A 19745-nucleotide genomic window follows, 5' to 3' on the forward strand; every position below is an offset into this window, starting at 1 on the left:
ATGCTATGCATAGTAGCGTGCCTAATTAACTTGACAGTGTTGTTTTTGGTTGCTCTGGCTGATTTGGCTAATTAATTTCTCCATTTATCTACACTAACACTTGCTATTTTCCGAATTTGTACCAACAGAGTTAAAACTCCTGCAAAAGACAAGAAAGAACAAAAACCACTTCTACAGTAGAGCTAACAAGAGATAGATCCCCTTTAAACAAACATCAAGGCAGAAAAATCCCCTTCCCCCACTAGTAGCATATATGTAAAGGCACGTACAAACTCTTTTGAACAAGGAGCAGCTCAAATTGTTGATATTTTGATTGCTGCTTGGTTTAATAAAATATGTCCAATATTTTAAGATGACAAGCAACATATAAAATATGTTATTAGTCTTTGTTTTGTAACTTAAACTTACTACATATTTTCACAACTTTGTACACATGTAAGACAGTTTTAAAACCCGCAACAACGCACGGACACCTTTGCTAGTTTGCCACTATTTTCAATACCAACGAAATCAATTGAGGTGCTTGAATTTAAATTAGCCCACTGCACTTATGATATTAAATGCAATATTATGCAAACTCTATGGGTGGGTCTAGTTGGGCTTACATGGGCTTAAACGGGCTGTCTTCAAGATTTCAAACCATCGGTCCAAGTTCTATCTAATCTTAGAGCTGGCCGGGCCTAGTCGACCTAAACCATTGGAGTAGATTTTCGCTCTCACTCTTTTTTTTAATTTTATTTCTAGAAGAAGGAGACTTTTGTTCTCTCTCTCTCTCTCTTACATTTCTTGGTGGAGGAGCATGCATATGATTCTTGTTTTAGGGATGTCATATGTATGTTCCTATCTTTCTCTATCTCTCTCTCTTTTACATTTCTTGGTGGAGGAGGCATGCATATGATTCTTGTTTTTGTGATGTTTGTTCCTATATATGCAATCATGCGAGGCCCAAGTTGTAGTGGAAAACTAATTAGTTTTACTAACTTTAATGGAGAAATTCTAGCATCAGCAAATTTGAGTTTTTGTTCAATATTTTGTGGCATATTTTGTGGCGTGTTCGGACTGTCTCTCTTCCAGAGGTATAGGGTATTAAACAAGGATTTAAAAAGAAGAATAGTTTGTCTGCCAAATTTACTTTCCACTCGTCAGTTGGAAGGTAAGTACTTCTCCGTTATATATGTTATGAGTTTTATTCTACTCTTTTTTTCTTTGTTCTTTTATTTTATGGGATTGCGCTTGGTAGAATGAAGGAGGAAGAGGAAGAAGAGGACTTTGTGTGTGGGACGTTCACCTGGAGAATCAACAACTTCTCCAAGCTGAACAACCTAGTGCATTATTCTGATGTTTTCGTCATTTGTGGTTATAAATGGTAGACTTATTATTATTATTATTATTTTCTGGGATAATAATTGGTTAATATGTAGACTTAATCGTCTTGGGTTGGTTTGAACAGGCGGATCATTATGTATCCTAAGGGGAGCAACGTAGATTACTTGTCCCTGTTTTTGGATGTTGCAGATGCTTCAACATTGCCATTTGGGTGGACCAGATATGCCAAGTTCAGCCTCACCGTGGTTAATCAACTTGATAGCAAGAAGTCAATCACAAGGGGTATATATCTTTATCTTGTGGCTTGTCATTTGTTAAAGCGACTTGTTAAATGAAATTTTTAGTGGTTTTTTTAACTTACATTAGAAAGAAAAATAATTTCTTTACCTATATTAACTTCAACTCTGGTTTTTTCTAGTATCAACAATCCTCCCTATCTCTCCTTTAGTTATGATCTGGATGGTCGAATGGCTTACAAGCTAGATATACACTAGTATACTATGCCACCAAATGGTTGTGTTAAAACTGTGAATTCATCTTGATCGCTCATGATGATTGTCATTTATTAGTTCATAGCTGATCATTGTTTCTCATGATGGTCAGGCATGCATATGACTCTCTTAGTTGTTTTTGGTGATGTCACCTGTATGTTCCTATATATGCAAGCATATGATGTCAACTAGTTTCTAGGCTGCGACGCCTTAGTTGTAGTGGATACTGTAATTAGGCTTTTAAGTTGAGTCAGAATATTTTCTTACCTGTTATGTTGTTTCTTATATGTTCTCTTTAACGGGCTTCCTATATCATTCATACTGCTTCGTTATACACATGTTTTGATTCTTGGTTCATGTTTTTGTGATCCTTGATTTTCACAGATTTATTAGAACATGAGTTTGTGGCAAATGATAGTAACAGGGGCATTAGATCATTCATTCTTCTAAGTGAGCTTCGTGATCATGATAAAGGGTATCTTATCAATGATTTGTGTGTTGTTGAAGTCAAAGTTTCAGTTCGTAATGGTATTAAGATTTTAGAAGACCAAGAAACTGGGGAGCTTATCGATTTCAGGGGCTTAGGACGAGTAGAGAAAACTTTTGTTCCATTTCTAGCGGAAGTTTGTTCGTCGTATCCTTCCTTGCTCAAGTGCCATAAGAAGAGAAGTCGTCCGTTTATTCAATGTGCATTCACAGCTTTGGGCCGACTCTTGTGTTTTCTGAAGACTACAAAGGCCAAGGATATGACCCGTGATGCTTGTAAACGCCTTCAACTGTTATGGGAGGAGCTTGAGACCTTCAAATTTGACTTGGTTTGGCTGGAGCCTCATGTTCAGTCGGTTTTGGTCATGAAGAAAAGGGCAGGAAGAGTTGATAGACTGAGAGAAGATGTGGAAATTCTGGAGAATGAAATAAAGAGGCAAAGGGATGTCCTCGCTGCTGCAGAAGTTGATCTTGAGGCAGCGAAAAGAGACTTGGCAAAGGCAGAAGCAGAGTTCAAGAAGATAGATATGGATGCTGTGCTAGGCTATCCATTAACTTAATTTACTGTACAAGTTTCTCTTGGGTGCATATTTTTGTCTATTTGACGAAGATATCCAGTGTTCATAATAGGGTTAATTACACTTTAGTATCATGTGGTTACACCTTTAAAACATGTTAATTCTTATTTTCTCAATTTTTATAATAACATACCCAAACTTCTAAATTTGTTACAATGTGGTTTCGCCGCTAGGACTTCCATCATATCTCTCCGTTAATTTGGCACTGTAGGTCCCACATTTTTCAATTTTTTATTAATTTTAAATTGATTAAAATAAGAATAAAATATTAAAAACTAAAAATATATTTAAAAATAAATCTCTCTCTCTCTTCCAGCATTCTCCCTCCAACCACCATGAACCCAGAACCCATCTCCCCCCCCTGCATTGAGGATAAAAACACAACAAGAAATGAAGCCCCATGAAGAATGAACAAACTAAAAACTAAAAATGAGTAAGTTTAGGCAAAACATTGAGAAATCAAATCAAAGCTAGCACAGCAAAGAAATATAGATATGCTCACTGGACCACAGCATATGCCCTGTAACCATAAAGAACATGAATTACAAAGAAACCAAAGCACCCAAGAAACTCAAACATAGCAAATTATATCCTAAAACATCCAAGACGCAAAATCAACTGAAAATCAATGAACCATTTGTCAATATCCAACAGATTAAGCCATCAGACAGAAAAGAAATTGTTTACACAATTCAAATTCAAAAAAATCCAGAACATACAGAACTTAAACTTGAGGTATCAGGAAAGCTTCATCAAATTAATTAAATCAAAACAAAATGTTCGGTCAGTGGCTTAGGGTTTTCATTTTGACTACATTTGGCCCATAAAGTCGCGGCTCCCAATGATCTTCAACTGGGCATCATGGATCTGAACCGGGTCGCGGGTCTTGATCGCTTCGAGCTAGTCAAGGCGGTCCCAAAGCTTCGAGATATCCGGAAAGAAGTCCCTTTCGATTATCTTCTCGATTGCGGCGACAAAGGTGTCTTCGTTGAGGACTGTGGGATGGCCTAAGGTTTTTGGAAGTGATTTGGGCGGAACTTCTTGGCGTTTGAACGGAACTATCTGAAATTGCAGCGGTAAAGGGGATGAGAGGTGGCGAGGAGAGTGACCCGGAGTGAGAAGCATTCTTCTTGAGAATAAGGGTTACGATTTGTGATAGAATGAGATGGTGAGATTGAAATTGAGGGTTTTGGCAAGAATTAAAGGACGAACTTTCCTTTTAGGTTTAGGTTTTGAGCTTTCCCCTCCGTGGGTTCTGGGTTCGTGGTGTTGGAGGGTGGGAGTCATGGGGAATGAAGAGAGAGAGAGAGAGATTTTTATTTATTATTTATTTGGTTTTTTTATAAATATTTTATTCATTTTTTAATCAATTTAAAATTAACAAAAATTGAAAAATATGGGACTTAAAGTGCCACGTAGGCAACTAACGGAGAGATCTGACGGAAACCCTAATGGCGGAAGTACATTGTAACAAATTTAAAAGTCCGGGTATGTTATTGTAAAAATTGAGAAGATAGGGATTAACATGTCTTAAGGGTGTAAGCACAGGGTACTAAAGTGTAATTAACTCTTTATAATATGTACTAGTAAAACTAGGGTGGTTATGAATTTTTAAAATTTATATTTGCAACTCCTTTTGATTCTTTCCATATTTTTTTCTTTTGAATCTATGAATCATGCTAAAATATGAATATGATTTGAATACTTTAGGTTAAGTTTTATTCTTCTCTACAATTAGGTATATATAGGAGTTTATATAAGTGCTTTACAAGGAAATAAATACAGTAATCAATTAGGATAGTATCTCCTAATTATATAATGATTTGTCAACTATATAAAATAAAAAAGTAAATCCCTTAATTAATCAAGGAAATAAATCTCTTTAATTAATTAAGAGACTCACGTCAACAATTGAGACTTAGATAGTTAGTTAGTTTTTTCTTTTGCCAATAAGTAGGCGGGAAAGGGGACTGTATAATATATATATATTTTTCTTTTTTTAAATTGGGACTTGTGCAGCATAAACCGTTAGATGAGATCCAACGGTAAGTGACCAAGATATTGCTTGAACTCTAGTGACCAGGTGAACGAGACTGCACATACGAATATGTTGAAAAACTTAATTATTTTACGAATTAAATTATTTTATTTGAACAGAAAATAGTTAAATTTATTCAAAAGGCAAAGGGCACAACATTTCGGTTTTTAATTTCATTCATCAAAACTTTATTCATAAATTGTCACAACTCATCAAATATACCATTGTTTTTTGAGAATAAGATTTCATTTATAAACAAAAAAGGCATACAAAGACCAGCACGAATTCAGTGACCTTATTAAAACCTTCACAGGAAAACCACATTGGACAACCCCCAGAGTAGAAAAGAGTACCACACATGCCATGGACTAACAAGAAAGAAAATCAAGATCAAGCACACAAGAGTACCACACAAGGCATGGACTGACAAGAAAATCCAGATCAAGCACACTTTGAATGGCTATAAAGAACCTGAAATGAAGAAACTAATAGAAACCAACACAGGAGACCCCATAGGAGAGAGCACACAAGAGTGCAACTCCATCTCCACCAAAACAGACAAAACAAAGCATAACTCCAATCCCCTCAAAGAACAACCCACCATAACGTAATATTGTCAAAGAAAAACCTCACATAGTTCGATGTATAGAACAACATGCCGTGAACGTCAGAATAAAGTCAACAAAAGTACCAAATACCAACTCTTTGATTCTTAATCTAGACCCCTACCCGATTGGGCATGGGGTTTCAAGATTGGCCTCTTAGTTTGATGAACATCCAACAGAAAAGCATCATAATATGAACGTTTATCATATGCCAAGCCCCAAACGTTCCAGTGAACACATCAGGGAGAATTGGGAGACTCTCGAGATTTGCCTTCGTTGCCTTATCAGCAAACTCATTGATGCAAATTCTACACTCACTAAGAGAATTCGTCACATGGTGTCGCCCGAAATATTGCTCAAAAACATTAAGGGCTCTATCACTACTCGGATCTCAGAGCCCCACCACAAAAGATTCTTGAGAGATAGGAACATAGATCTATCCGTCGAAAATTGTAGAACGCACTAGATCCATACTGCCCCATAAAAAACCTAAATGCCAACCATCGATAAACCACCAGCACCTCGTGAAACCTTTCCTGTCGCATCCCTCATCATCAAGCCACCATGAAGGCTGCAGACCCACACGAACACACAACCACACAAAGCCAAGAAATACACACCCAGATTCAACTATGAGGGTGTAGATGGAGCCGTGCAAAACGATAATAGCAGCGACGCTAGGGCAGATAAATCCCTAGCCGTCAAACCCTAATCATCAGAGCGAACCAACCACACCGCGAAACCAGCTTGGACCAAACGACGCACGAGGTGGGGAGGGGGACATCGACGAGCTCGAGAGAAGGAGTATACCAACGTTCAGATTCTGAAGAAAACTTGACAGCGGTGACCTGTGTGAGAAAAACCTTGACCCCTCCTCGGTGCTTGAAGTTCTACAAGTGATTGCCTCCCAGGATTCAACTATTTGTATTCTAAGCCCTAGCACTAGGATTTAGAATTTGGTGAACTTTGTTTGTTTTCCTCTCAGACAATGTGAATGTGCTTGTGATCGGTTCATAATTGTATATCATTTTGTACCATTCTAGCTTATGATTTGGTTATGTTTTTGAGTTAAACTTGTGCTTTTAATCCTTTTTGTGTTTATCTTTCAGTTCATTGAGCTTTAGGTAATAATGAGGGCTTTGGATAGTAAATGATGCAATCCATGCATGTTAGGGCCTAATTTGGATGAATGGATGAAGAGCTTAAAGACAAACTCAATTTTGGCTACAGTCCCCTGCCAGCCCAGTTTCGTAGGTCATATTGCAAGCTTTGTTTCAGCAACCTACATAGCTCGGATGAGGCCACATTCTTCATGAAAGTTGTTCCAATGGGTGTATACTATAACATATCCGAAATTCAGCCCCATTGGATAATTGTGGAGTCTGTTACCTAGCAAACACAGAGCCATGCTCAGGATGGATTTTATCAGCGCGCAAAATGAGTTAGCAATTTGTTTTGGCCTTAACTTCCTCCTCCGACCTTGGATTGGCCCAAATGATATATGGCTGGAAAGAAGACATTCTGAACTTCAAGTTTGAGTGCTTAAAGTCTTAATTTGCTTAAGGGAAGCCCAATTCGTAAGCCCTTGAAGTTGCTGGTCATGCTGACCTCAGGATGAGCTATTATTTCTGGTTGGAAGCTTGGTCATGGTGACATGAAGATGAGCTAGGGCTGCTAGTGGGATTTATTAGTGAAGTGCATCAACCATTTCAGATTTTATAATGGAAGTGTTGTATGCATTAGTGAAGTGCATCAACCATTTCAGATTTTATAAAACAAAGTGTTGTATGCATTAGCCATACTTAATTCAGATTTTCAGCTTCCTTAGGCCTATATATAGTGAGGTTTCCCAAGCTTGTAAACACACCCCAAGGGGGGGAGCTCTCAAACACTTCTCTAGAGCTCCCTTCCCTTCTCTCCCTCAAATTCTCTTAGTTTTGCTTTCTAGTTCTCAATTCTAGCTTTCTTTAATGTTTTCTTAGTTGTAATTTATTTTTCTTGTAATGTACATTCTTTCTTAAGTATTCAAGTTTAATTAGTTTCCAAGTTTCAATTATGGTTTGATCTCATTATTCATTGATTTGGTTGATCACTTAAAAGTCATTCATTCTTATGCAATTTGACTTCATGACATTTTAAGAAGTGATATTAAGGCCTTCTTTGGATCGTTTGTGCCTTTCAAGCTAACCTTATGCATGCTTAAGCATGATTTTCCATTGTTTACCATTTTGAGCCTACATGTAAACCTTTTCTTTCATTTTACCAATTATATTTCCTCACCTTAGCCCGAAAAACAAATATTTACCTTTCTAAGGAATTCATGAGCTCTAATTCGGATGTGTTTTTCAAGCTAAGTTTGGGAAGGGATATTACATCAAAAACGCAGAAAAAAAAAAATCACACAATTGGTGAAAGAAAAGAGAAAGTTGTGATTAAGTGGCGGTTGTTTGAAAATTCATTTTTGGGCCTTCAAAATAATTTGGTGTTTGGAAAGGAGTTTGAATCAATGTAAATGAAGGTATAAGGAGTTTTGATCATGTAAAAGAAAAAAAAATCTAATCGTGATGATTCGAAGTCTTGTAAACAATTGTTTTATGCTCTTACATTGCGAGTTCCTTGGGCTTTGTATTATCCATACCTTTCATTTCTTACTCACCTTACACCCTTGGCCCCATTACAACCTATACTAAAGACCTAAATTGATCTTAAATGTCATGTGGTTGAATTGCATCCATTTTTCTACTTTTAAGTGTTTGGCATCCTTCTTGAGATCATATTAATGCAAGTTCTTCATTTTCCTATTTTGAGTTAAGTCCCTTATGATTTAACTCTAATCTCATGTTTATAATTGAGTGTTGCATTGTAGCCCTCTTCTGAGTGATTCATTTGTGAGAGGACAACTTCGGTGAGATTTGAAGTAGCATTTGTGCTTGGTATGATTTTTGAAATTGTGTGAAAACTAAGATTGGGGAATTTGTTGCATTTGGCTATCACACTAATACACTTTGAACATGTTATGTTTTGAACTTTGCCGCCTTGTAAATAATGTCTAAAATTGAGCTTTTAAACTTTTGAGTCATGTGCATGAGTCATTTATCTTCATAAAATGTTCGGAAAGATTGTTTTGAGTTTTTATTTATTTATTTTTATTTTTATTTTTGTTTTGTTTTTGTCATTATTTTTGTTTTTGTTTTTTATTTTGCTTACGGACTAACAATCTTTTAAGTTTTCTAATTACCTTGTTTTACAGAGTCAGTAAAACGTTTGTGGGTATCGTATCTGTTAAACCCTCAGGAGACACAACTCCTCCTACTAGGGATGCCTAGAGGTTTAAAGGCTTGTTGCATATGCTCAATGCAATCGAGTTACCTACGAAAGTGGTCTAGTTAACTTCTTGTTTGTTTTTATCTTTGTTTTCCTTTTGTTTTGCTCGAGGACTAGCAAAATCTAGGTTTGGGGGTATTTGATCGGTTCATAATTGTATATCATTTTGTACCATTCTAGCTTATGATTTGGTTATGTTTTTGAGTTAAACTTGTGCTTTTAATCCTTTTTGTGTTTATCTTTCAGTTCATTGAGCTTTAGGTAATAATGAGGGCTTTGGATAGTAAATGATGCAATCCATGCATGTTAGGGCCTAATTTGGATGAATGGATGAAAAGCTTAAAGACAAACTCAATTTTGGCTACAGTCCCCTGCCAGCCCAGTTTCGTAGGTCATATTGCAAGCTTTGTTTCAGCAACCTACATAGCTCGGATGAGGCCACATTCTTCATGAAAGTTGTTCCAATGGGTGTATACTATAACATATCCGAAATTCAGCCCCATTGGATAATTGTGGAGTCTGTTACCTAGCAAACACAGAGCCATGCGCAGGATGGATTTTATCAGCGCGCAAAATGAGTTAGCAATTTGTTTTGGCCTTAACTTCCTCCTCCGACCTTGGATTGGCCCAAATGATATATGGCTGGAAAGAAGACATTCTGAACTTCAAGTTTGAGTGCTTAAAGTCTTAATTTGCTTAAGGGAAGCCCAATTCGTAAGCCCTTGAAGTTGCTGGTCATGCTGACCTCAGGATGAGCTATTATTTCTGGTTGGAAGCTTGGTCATGGTGACATGAAGATGAGCTAGGGCTGCTGGTGGGATTTATTAGTGAAGTGCATCAACCATTTCAGATTTTATAATGGAAGTGTTGTATGCATTAGTGAAGTGCATCAACCATTTCAGATTTTATAAAACAAAGTGTTGTATGCATTAGCCATACTTAATTCAGATTTTCATCTTCCTTAGGCCTATATATAGTGAGGTTTCCCAAGCTTGTAAACACACCCCAAGGGGGGGAGCTCTCAAACACTTCTCTAGAGCTCCCTTCCCTTCTCTCCCTCAAATTCTCTTAGTTTTGCTTTCTAGTTCTCAATTCTAGCTTTCTTTAATGTTTTCTTAGTTGTAATTTATTTTTCTTGTAATGTACATTCTTTCTTAAGTATTCAAGTTTAATTAGTTTCCAAGTTTCAATTATGGTTTTTGTTCTTATTCATTATGCTTATAAGTTAATATGCTAGTTTGAATGATTGATCACCATTTAGGCTTGCATGTTAGCTATCTTGGTTTGAATTAAGAGTATACACCATGCTTTAATTCGAATTGAACTATGAATAGGAAGAGTATGTATGGACATTCGACAACAGGGATTAGATACATGCTTGGTTGTTTAAAATGTTCTTCTATGCTTAATGGGTTCCTAATGCTTAATTTTAGGTTAGACAACAAATGATCAAATTAGGGAATTAGGAACACAAGGTTATGACCACACACCATGGCTTAATCATACTTTAGCTAGAATCAATCCATTAATCTAAATTGAACTTGGGAACTTATCTACTTGAGTTAGTTATTTTCTTTCTTTCTTGTTTTATTTATTTCCTTTCTTTTTTTTCGTTTCTGTTTTGTGTAGGGAAAATGAATTGGATCATTCAATCACCAATCCTCGTGGGATCGACCTCGCACTTACATATGCTATACTACCAAACGGCTCGTGCACTTGCGAGTATCACAAGTTGAGGATGCAACTGAATCCATTTTGGTGCAGCTGTATCTACGCAACAGCTTGTAGAATGCTTTTTTCTGTGTTTGACGAATGAGGCTTTGTTTGGTTTAAATAAACTTCTGAAACCTTATCAGAAGAGTTACAACTGTTAGAAAATAGTTAATTAAACTAATCCGAATTAATAAAAAAAATTATTAATTTGAAAGTAAAAAATTAATTTAAATCTGAAAGTGCCCAAGGCCCATCACTTTGAAGCCCAATTGACTTCCACTTGACCCAACTTCCATTTACTAAGTATGGGACTTCCACACTTATAAAGACCTCACTCTTTCTTTTTTCTACAAATGTGGGACAAATGTCCTTAAATTTCATTCAACTTTCAACATGTATTGTGCTTGATCTTTCAAATGGTTGGAGTAATTTTTAAATATATAGGTATTGAAAGGTTCTAAAAAGAAATCCGAAAATTTTGAGTTTTATGAATCCTTGTAGAGGTTGAATTGCAAGAATTTATTTATATATTTATAATATTAGAATTGAAGCCCCTTTATTCAAACCAGATACGCGCGAAAATAAGGTCTACTTTGACAACAACAACAACAAAAAACAATTAAATACAGTGCTTTACCATTGGTTCTTTCCTCGGTGACGCATTGGATGAAATGATGCAATGAGGAAAAAGAAAAAGGATTTGGCGGAATTTGTAAAACCAATATGCCGTAATTAAGTGACTGTCTCTCTTCCAGAGGTTTAGGGTTCAATACAAGGATTTAAAAAGAAGAATAGTTTGTCTGCCAAATTATAATTTCCACTACTTTTATCAAGACTCTTTCTCTCATGACAGATTCGTCAGTTGGAAGGTAAGTACGTCCTCCGTTATGTTATGCTCGTTATTCTACTTCATTTACAATATATTTAAGGGATTGAGCTTGGTAGAGTGAAGGAGAAGGAAGAGGAGGACCTTGTGTCTGGGACATTCACCTGGAGAATCGACAACTTCTCCACGCTGAACAAGCAAAAGCATTATTCTGATGTTTTCGTCGTTGGTGGCTATAAATGGTAGACTCTTTTTTTCTTTTTTTTTTTTTTCTGGGATAATAATTGGTTAGTATATAGACTTAATCGTCTTGGGTTGGTTTGATCACGCGGATCCTTATATTTCCCAAGGGGAACAACGTAGATTACTTGTCCGTGTATTTGGATGTTGCAGACGCTTCAACATTGCCATCTGGGTCGACCAGATATGCCAAGTTCAGGCTCACCCTGGTTAATCAAGTTGATAGCAAGAAGTCAATCACAAAGAGTATATATCTTTTCTGCTCATGACCATGTTGTTTATTTCGCAACTCGAATTTATGCTGGATTTTTATGTTGTGGCTTGTCATTTGTTAATTTAACTTGTTAAATGGAATTGAGTGATTCTTTTTCCTACAATTTTTTTTAAACAGTCCTCCCTCTATCTCCTTAGATATGATCTGGATGGTTCATCTGCTACACTATATATTACTATGCGACATCAAAATGCTTGTGTTAAAATGTGCAAATCACTTGCATTAATTGTACTTCATGTTATTCTGCATTCTTCATTCTTCATTCTTCAGGTCCAATGTCTTTCCCCTTGTCTCAATCAATTATTTATTTTGTTTGTTCTATTAATGGACGAATAAGTATGAAAATGGTAATGACCCTGTGATCCTCTGTGATTGAGAGATTATAGGCTGACCGAGATGGCACATATATATGTACGTATGTGGCACATATTGTTTTCCAGTAGTCTAAGATTGTTTCATGATCAATCATGATGGTTTTCACCCATTAGTTCATATTGTTCTTATTACTTCCTATTGTTGTGGTCAGGCATGCATATGACTCTTTTAGTTGTTTTTGTGATGTCACCTAGTTCCTAGGCATGCGAAGCCTAAGTTGTAAACTTGTAGAGTGGAAAACTAATAAGTTTTAGGAATCTTTAATGGAGAAATTCTAGCATCAGCCAATTTGAGTTTTTGTTCAAAATTTTGTGGCATATTTATTCTCTACTAAATACATTAGGGAAGAGTGTTTGGAGTTGTGAGGATCATCAGTCCAACATTTTAGTTTTGTTATGGTTTTAGATTTTTCTGCAATGGAGTACTGATATATGTGGTTCATTTAACTTCCTAGTATATATGTGCTCCAGGTAAATGTTGGAGAATAAGCTATACTGTAATTAAGGCTTTTAAGTCAGTCAAATATTTTCTTACTTGTTATGTTTCTTATTTATCTATTCGCTTCAATGGGCTTTCTATATCATTCATATTGCTTTATTATCTGTTCATTTATATGCTTGATTCTTGGTTAAAGTTTTGTGATCCTTGATACATTTCATTTCATAGATACAGAACATGAGTTTGTGGCAAATGCGAGTGACTGGGGCTTTAAATCATTCATTCTTCTAAGTGAGCTTTGTGATCATGATAAAGGGTATCTTGTCAATGATTTATGTGTTGTTGAAGTCGAAGTTTCAGTTCGTAGTGGCATTAAGATTTTAGAAGACCAAGAAACTGGGGAGCTTATCGATTTTCGGGGCTTAGGACGAGTAGAGAAAACTTTTGTTCCATTTCTAGAGGAAGTTTGTTCGTCTTATCCTTCCTTGCTCGAGTGCCATAAGAAGACAAGTCGTACATTTATTCAATGTGCATTCACAGCTTTGGGCCGACTCTTGCGTTTTATAAAGACTACAAAGGCCTGTTGTGAATTAAGACCAATTCACTCCCCTTAGAACTTGTTGTTGATGGACTTTGGACAAGACTCAATGATGGATGAGTCTTACACACACACACAGAAAATAACCAAGCACAAATGACACAAGTGTTTATAGAGGTTCAGCAAATTTTGCCTACATCCTCTTGGTGATCCCCTTGAGAAATTTCACTAATGAAGATAGGTTACAACTTTGGTTTACAACTGAAAACCCCCTTAGAACACTACCCTCACAATCTGTTTCTCTCTCACCCTTGCTCAACACCTTGATACACTTGAGAACTCTCTCTTCTACTTGACTCACTAGTTTCCAGCTACTTTGCCTCTCTCTCTGCTGTCTTGCTTCCTTCTCTCTCAAATACACAATCCCTTGCACTTGAGATAAGCCTCATCACATCTTCCCACGTTCTGCTCTTGTTTTACTGAAGTAGATCACACCTTGGGCAGGCAAAGGGCTTGATAATGACAGCTACAAGTTCAGCTACCCAATAAAGGTAGGAACACCTTGAAACAGCCAACATCTTTCCTTAATTTGCTCTCCTTGCTTCCCAGCAACTTGCCACCTTTCATTTAAGTCAGAAGTGACTTAAAAAATATCCTTGCAAGTGGATAGAAAACGATAGCACACTAAAGAAACTGTTGAGAAACAGTGCAAATTCGAAACAGCACGTGTCTGGCGATCGGTCGTTGGTAGCTTGCGACCGGTCGCAAGAAGGTTTCGCTCCAGGCCTCGACTCTGCCTGAAAACGACCGGTCGCAAATAGCTGGCGACCGGTCGCGAGTCGTCTTAGCTCCAGACATCGACTCTGTGAAGAAACTGTTGTAAAATGGCTCACATTTACAATGCAAGTGTCGCAGGAAGCGACCGGTCGCAAGGGAATAGCGACCGGTCGTTTAGAAGCAGATTCAAAGTCTTTAGAAAAATCGATGAGCGACCGGTCGCAGGAAGAAAATCTGAAATGCTGAAGACTCTGTGTAAAAGCGACCGGTCGCCCAGTGCTTGCGACCGGTCGCCCAGAGGTGCTGTTTCTGTTTGTTCCTCGAGTTTCCAACTCTATTTTCAATGGCTATCGCCTCCCACCGATTTCCAAGGACCCTAGGGGTCACTTCTGAGTTAAATGAAGGTTGGCAATCAGTTGGGAGGTTTGAGGGAGCATTGAAGGATGTTTGTTGACTTGCTTCAAGGAGTACCTACCCTATGGCTCTCGATAGGGTGGCTGAAGTTGCAGCTGTCAATGCCTAGCCTTTGTTCTGCCCAAGTTGTGGTCCAAGTCTGGAAACCAAGGGGAGAACGTGGGAGGAAAAGATGGAGCCTTCTCCTAAGTCCAAAGGCTTGTGTATTAAAAGGAAGAGGAAGCAAGACAGAAGTTGTGTGGTTAATCTCAAAGTTGTCAAGTAGCTGGGAGCTATTGTGTTCAAAGGGAGGTTATCTCACCAAGAAGAGGAAGAGAGAGAAGGCAATCAGTTCAAGAGAGAGCTGAGTTGAGTCTTGAGTAGTCTAGACACCAAAGAAGGGAAACACCAAGTGTGAGAGAGTGTTCACAAGTGTATCAAAGAGCAAGGGGTGAGAGAGAAAAGAGAGCTTGGGAGAGAATAGAGTTCTAAGGGGGTTTCTTTGTAAACCAAAGTTGTAACTTATTCTTTCATTAGTGAATTTCTCAAGGGGATCACCAAGAGGATGTAGGCAATTGCTGAACCTCTAAAATACTTGTGTCACTTTGTGCTTGGTTGGTTTCTCAAGTGTGTGTGTGTGTGATTCATCCATCCTTGTGTGTGTCACAAAGTCCATTAACAACAAGATCATTAGGGGAGTGAGTGAAAGTGTTTGTCCATTTTCACAACAGAAACAACCGGTCGCAAATGTCGTGCGACCGGTCGCTAGTCCAAAAATTAGTATCCTTTATGCGAGCCAATTTTCCAGTAGGCTGAGACAAGAATTGACAAGCAATATTTACAGCATAAGCTATCTCAGGGCGAGTGAACGTAAGATATTGAAGAGCACCAACCAACCTACGATACATGGTAGCTTAATTTTCTACGCTTTATTCAAAAGAAGTTTTGTTGAGTGATATTTGTTTGGTGTCATTTTTTTCATTTGGCTTTATTATATCTGGTGTTACTATGTATTTAAGGGTTTGACTTTGACCTTTGAAGAATGAGAAAGGAGCTTGTCTTTGGGACAATCACATGAAAAATTGACTTCTCTAAGTTGAATACGACAAAGCTTTACTATGACGTTTTCGTCATTATTGGTTATATGACTGGTACCTAGTTGGCGATACCTCCAATTTTCAAGCGCATAATTTTGTGCTGAGATATTTATGTTGATATATAATAGTGAGTTTTTATTTTCTATAGCCTAAATTGACTTGGTTGGTACAAGAGAAACAAAGTAGCCGTTTGTACCATAATCAACTGAGTACATTCGGTATTAGGAGATCATTGCGCAAACAGACCCCTAGACTGATGACACAATCATGATCTCAGCTATTAAAGACATCTTTCCTCCGATGTGGCAATTGCCAATCGAAGGCAATTGCTGAAGCTCTCAACTACATAACCTAAGCATTGGACACGTGTCGCCACCAGAGTGACTTGCACAAAGTCCCACATCAAAACTTTGTCCCAGTTTCATTTCTCTATAAAAGAGGAATAGTGCCCAGGTAAAAAGAGTAACTACTTTTCACCTTTACTATTACTTTGCCCAAATTACTATATGCTCCACACTTGCTGACTTAAGCATCAGTTAGTCTTCGGCATGTATCACATCGGTATTCGAAGCTTGACGGTTGCTTCTTCCATCTTTCTTCTGCAGGATGAGCTTCTAGGCCGAAGGTCCATAACCCTTTAATCTTGTTGAAGACTTCGCACTTTTTCTATCTAAGTTGACACCCGATTTTGGGTGTCAACAGTTTGGCGTCGTCTGTGGGAAACGACTTTTGAATCCCACATCTCTACTAGTCTTGTTGGCTCCTTTGCCTCTCAGAACCCATCGTCTTTTCAGTACATCACGTTCCGTCATGCCGAGTGAAGCTAACCTTGGCACTAAGCATCACACCCCCCATGTGGAATCCTCCAAAAGGAAACCTTCAATCGATGCGTATCTTTAGACCGAAGTGGAGCAACTTCGTGCCGATGTTGCCAAAATGACGGAGAACTACGACCACCTCCGTACCAAAAATGTCGAGTTGGAACATGATTGCCAAACCCTGAAATGTAAATGGGAGAACATTTGCCACCAGTTAGCTTAGCACGACAACACCCAAGGTGTCGGGCATACCTTGCCAAATCAGCCAGCCATCTCTCTGCATAGAGTTCCAACGTAGCCTAGGCCTGACAAAGGCAAAATCCACCTTCATCCTGAAGTAGCCAAGTCATGACCTCTCCAAATTTGCCCACCAAAGGACCAAGCCGACCAAACCAATTGGCAGTCCTTGGGAAAAGTATATATCTGGAATAGATCTATACAGGAACTCCAGAATCTGCAAAAAACCTAAACAATCGAAACCAAACCAAAACATGTGCAAAAACAAAAGAACTGCACAAAATCAAAGCAAAAGAGGAATAAGAGGGAAAAAACTGAGGGAGGGGATGGTGAGAAGGGGCAAGGAGGGAAGGAGGGGATGTGAAGCCATGGAAGGAAAAACAAAGCATCTTGCAGTCGTGGTGTTCAGAGGGAAGAGAGAGGAGGAGATGAGGGAAATAGAGGGAAGGAATGGTGTGCAATCTCTATGCCAAGGGGGGCACCACTTGCCATGCCACTCACTCAATTGGTGAATAATGATCCATGTGTATGGAATTTCAAAAAACACTGTTTTCACGTCATTGAAGTTAACAGATGGAGTGGACGATAGGGATCAAAGTGGAACATTAAACCTCAGTCAAGGGGGGAAAGTGGGCCATTTTAAGTTTGGGGGGACAAAGTGAAATTTGATCGCAGTTTCAAGGGGTATTACTGTAAATAAGCCTAAATAAACCTTGTTTTTTTGTTTTTTTTTATTGAAATAAAAACCCAGTTATGTTTGGCAAATGGGGTACCTTTTTTCTGATAATTTTGGTTTTAGATGGTTTGGGTGGGAAGAGGGACGGTCCCTTTAGTTCATTAAAAACTTATTAAAGTGACTCATGGGATAATGTAATACATGTACAGACAAAGGAATCCGTAATCAACTAACTGTTTAATAGATAGCAGTGGCGGATCTATTAAGGTTCAAGGAGGTGCAGCTACACTTCCCCTCACCGAAAAATTACCTGGAGAGGCCGGAATTTGCACCTCTGATGGTGCTCACCATTTGTTTGATTAAATGTCTAAATGAGGCTTTCATGTTTTGGTAGCTAAAAATCGCATCTACTACGACAAGACTCCTTTATATGTGTGTCTAGTTAGAATTGTACACTTCTTTTCTGGCACAGAGAAGCTATGCAAGGAAGAAGATGTACGAGGAAGAGGATGCGCGAGGAAGAAGATGCACCAGGAAGAAGATGTGCGCTGTTCCTTTTGGGTTTCTCATTAAAACGATGTCGTTGATGAGCACAAAATTAATACAAGTTTTATCCTTAAATTTATATTTGTTAGTATTTTCTTTTGTATTAATATTATGTAAATCTATTAGAGTATTTGTATTGGTTATTTCCAATCTTTGTTTTTGTATTTAATGAGTGGTTGTTTGTAGATATTAAGTGTCTTCCACCAATGGCATGAGGAGGAGAATGAATAAACAATGAAGAGGAAGAACTCAATTTGGATTTGATGACTTTGCCTTTTACAGCTCATGCTGTACAGTCCATTTGCAGGCCTGACAAACGAATTCTCCCATGCTCAAATGAATAATTATCCTTCATGACACTTGTTCAAAAAGATGTCGACTATAACATATCCAAAAATTGGAGCAATTGGATAAAAACTCAATCCACAGGCTGTCACACACCAAGACAGGTTCATAGAAGACAGCTTGCATATGCAGCTTGAATGAAAGGGACTTCATGCTTCTATAAATAGGCAGCAACTCAAAGAGAAATTAAAAGAAGGGGAGAGACGGAAAAGAGAGGAATACAAGAGAGGTGATAGAGGAGAGGTGATACAAGGAAAGAAAGAGAACAATGATGGAAAGGAAAGAACCGAGAGCTAATAACTCTTTTAAAATTGTTCTTCACCTTTCCTAGTTCTCATTTAATTTATGTATTTTAGTTTCTTTGTTTTGTTTTAAATATTAATTATGTCTATTTAAATTACTTAACTAAGGTTGGATGAAACACCATTATTAAATAAAGTTCTAGTTTTTATTTTCAATTCTCAAATATTGTGGTGTTCAATGATTATAATTTTCACTTCACATGATTAATAGATTAATCATCTTTTCACCACTTCTATCATGTATTTGTGACATGTAACATGTATTTGTGGTAGTTAAGAGTTTGGATTAATCTATTAATTCATCCTTGGTTTATATTTCTAATTTACAAATTTCTTTGATATTTTGTTATTCAAATAAACTTTTTCACATAGGATGCTTAGGAAACTTTGATCCTTTGTAGTTAAATAATTTTGTTTACATATTATGCTTAGAATTTGTACTTATGAAGGGAAGGAAAATTTACTTATGATCTAAATTACAAGCTTAATTGATAAATCTTGAGAAAGCAGTAGATTGATTTCTAGATTGCTACTCCATGGGAATTGAAAGATAAATAATTAGGATCTTATGGAATAATTAATGGTGTGGATTCTAATACCTTAGCTATTTTTCTCATAAATGTAAATCTTAATTTCTGTTTATTGTCATTTCTATATATGTTTTATGCTTTATTTAATTTTCTTTATTAACAAACAAATCACCATTTGAATCAACTAGGTTGGCAATGAAATTAACTTGGGTATAATTGGTTTTCAATCTTTACACGCAATCCCTTGGGTACGACCTCGCTCTTATACGCTTATGCTATATTCGATTCGTGCGCTTACGAGTTTATAAATTTTAAAAGACATCGCTTTTGGTGACAACAAGTTTTTGGCACCGTTGCCGGGGATTGCAACGGAAAACTAATCAAATTTTGGTTTATTAAATTCTTCCACTAGTTATAATTTAGTTTTGTAATATATATAAAACTTAAAAAAAAAAAGACGAAATTATAAAAAAAAAATTAGATTTGGTCAATTCTCTTGTTTCTATTGTAATATATATATAACTTTTATAAAAAAAATTTATATAAAAAAAAAACGAAATTAAAATTAAAAAAAAAAAAAAAAACAGATTTTGTTAATTCTCTTGTTTCTATTGTAATATCATTGTGTATTGATTTTTCATTTCTTTGTTCCAGTTATATCATCAAAGCTTCTTTTGGTGCAGCCTTGGACTTGGAAGAAGTTTTATATTTTATTTTAAGAAAGTTCTTTTTTTTTTTATGTCAATTTGTGTGCTTGTTTTTATTGCTTGAA

At 37.0% G+C, this 19745-nt stretch overlaps 2 protein-coding genes across 3 annotated transcripts; both read left to right on the top strand.

Annotated features, from left to right (window-relative positions):
• The first annotated feature begins 1014 nt into the window (after positions 1 to 1014).
• Positions 1015 to 3011, top strand: LOC110765254 (MATH domain and coiled-coil domain-containing protein At3g58250-like). 2 transcript variants are annotated; one of them, XM_021968338.2, is made up of 4 exons: positions 1015 to 1153; positions 1241 to 1366; positions 1451 to 1608; positions 2202 to 3011. In XM_021968338.2, exons 2-4 carry the CDS (start codon positions 1242 to 1244, stop codon positions 2861 to 2863), a joined length of 945 nt encoding a protein of 314 aa, XP_021824030.1. In that variant the 5' UTR covers positions 1015 to 1153; position 1241; the 3' UTR covers positions 2864 to 3011. The 2 variants fall into 2 exon arrangements, with proteins under 2 accessions (XP_021824030.1, XP_021824032.1); XM_021968340.2 differs by lacking the exon at positions 1241 to 1366 and having other exon boundaries at positions 1034 to 1153.
• Positions 3012 to 3742: 731 nt separating this feature from the next.
• LOC148296415 (ubiquitin C-terminal hydrolase 12-like) lies at positions 3743 to 17379 on the top strand. Its single transcript, XM_088248516.1, has 4 exons — positions 3743 to 3878; positions 11491 to 11629; positions 11722 to 11873; positions 12943 to 17379. The coding sequence occupies exons 1-4, from the start codon at positions 3743 to 3745 to the stop codon at positions 13326 to 13328; spliced, it is 813 nt and encodes a 270-aa protein (XP_088104642.1). The 3' UTR covers positions 13329 to 17379.
• Positions 17380 to 19745: the final 2366 nt, after the last annotated feature.

This window comes from Prunus avium, chromosome 2 (assembly GCF_965620075.1).
Source record: "Prunus avium chromosome 2, drPruAviu1.hap1.1, whole genome shotgun sequence".
Taxonomy (NCBI): domain Eukaryota; kingdom Viridiplantae; phylum Streptophyta; class Magnoliopsida; order Rosales; family Rosaceae; genus Prunus; species Prunus avium.

Bases quoted from the DNA above. Each gene is read 5' to 3' on its own strand.
- LOC110765254 (XM_021968338.2), top strand. From the start codon at position 1,242: ATGAAGGAGGAAGAGGAAGAAGAGGACTTTGTGTGTGGGACGTTCACC. The intron at 1,367-1,450 runs GTAGACTTATTA...TGGTTTGAACAG, and splicing joins GTCATTTGTGGTTATAAATG to GCGGATCATTATGTATCCTA. The intron at 1,609-2,201 runs GTATATATCTTT...TGATTTTCACAG, and splicing joins CAAGAAGTCAATCACAAGGG to ATTTATTAGAACATGAGTTT.
- LOC148296415 (XM_088248516.1), top strand. From the start codon at position 3,743: ATGGATCTGAACCGGGTCGCGGGTCTTGATCGCTTCGAGCTAGTCAAG. The intron at 3,879-11,490 runs GTGGGATGGCCT...AATATATTTAAG, and splicing joins AGGTGTCTTCGTTGAGGACT to GGATTGAGCTTGGTAGAGTG. The intron at 11,874-12,942 runs GTATATATCTTT...TTCATTTCATAG, and splicing joins CAAGAAGTCAATCACAAAGA to ATACAGAACATGAGTTTGTG.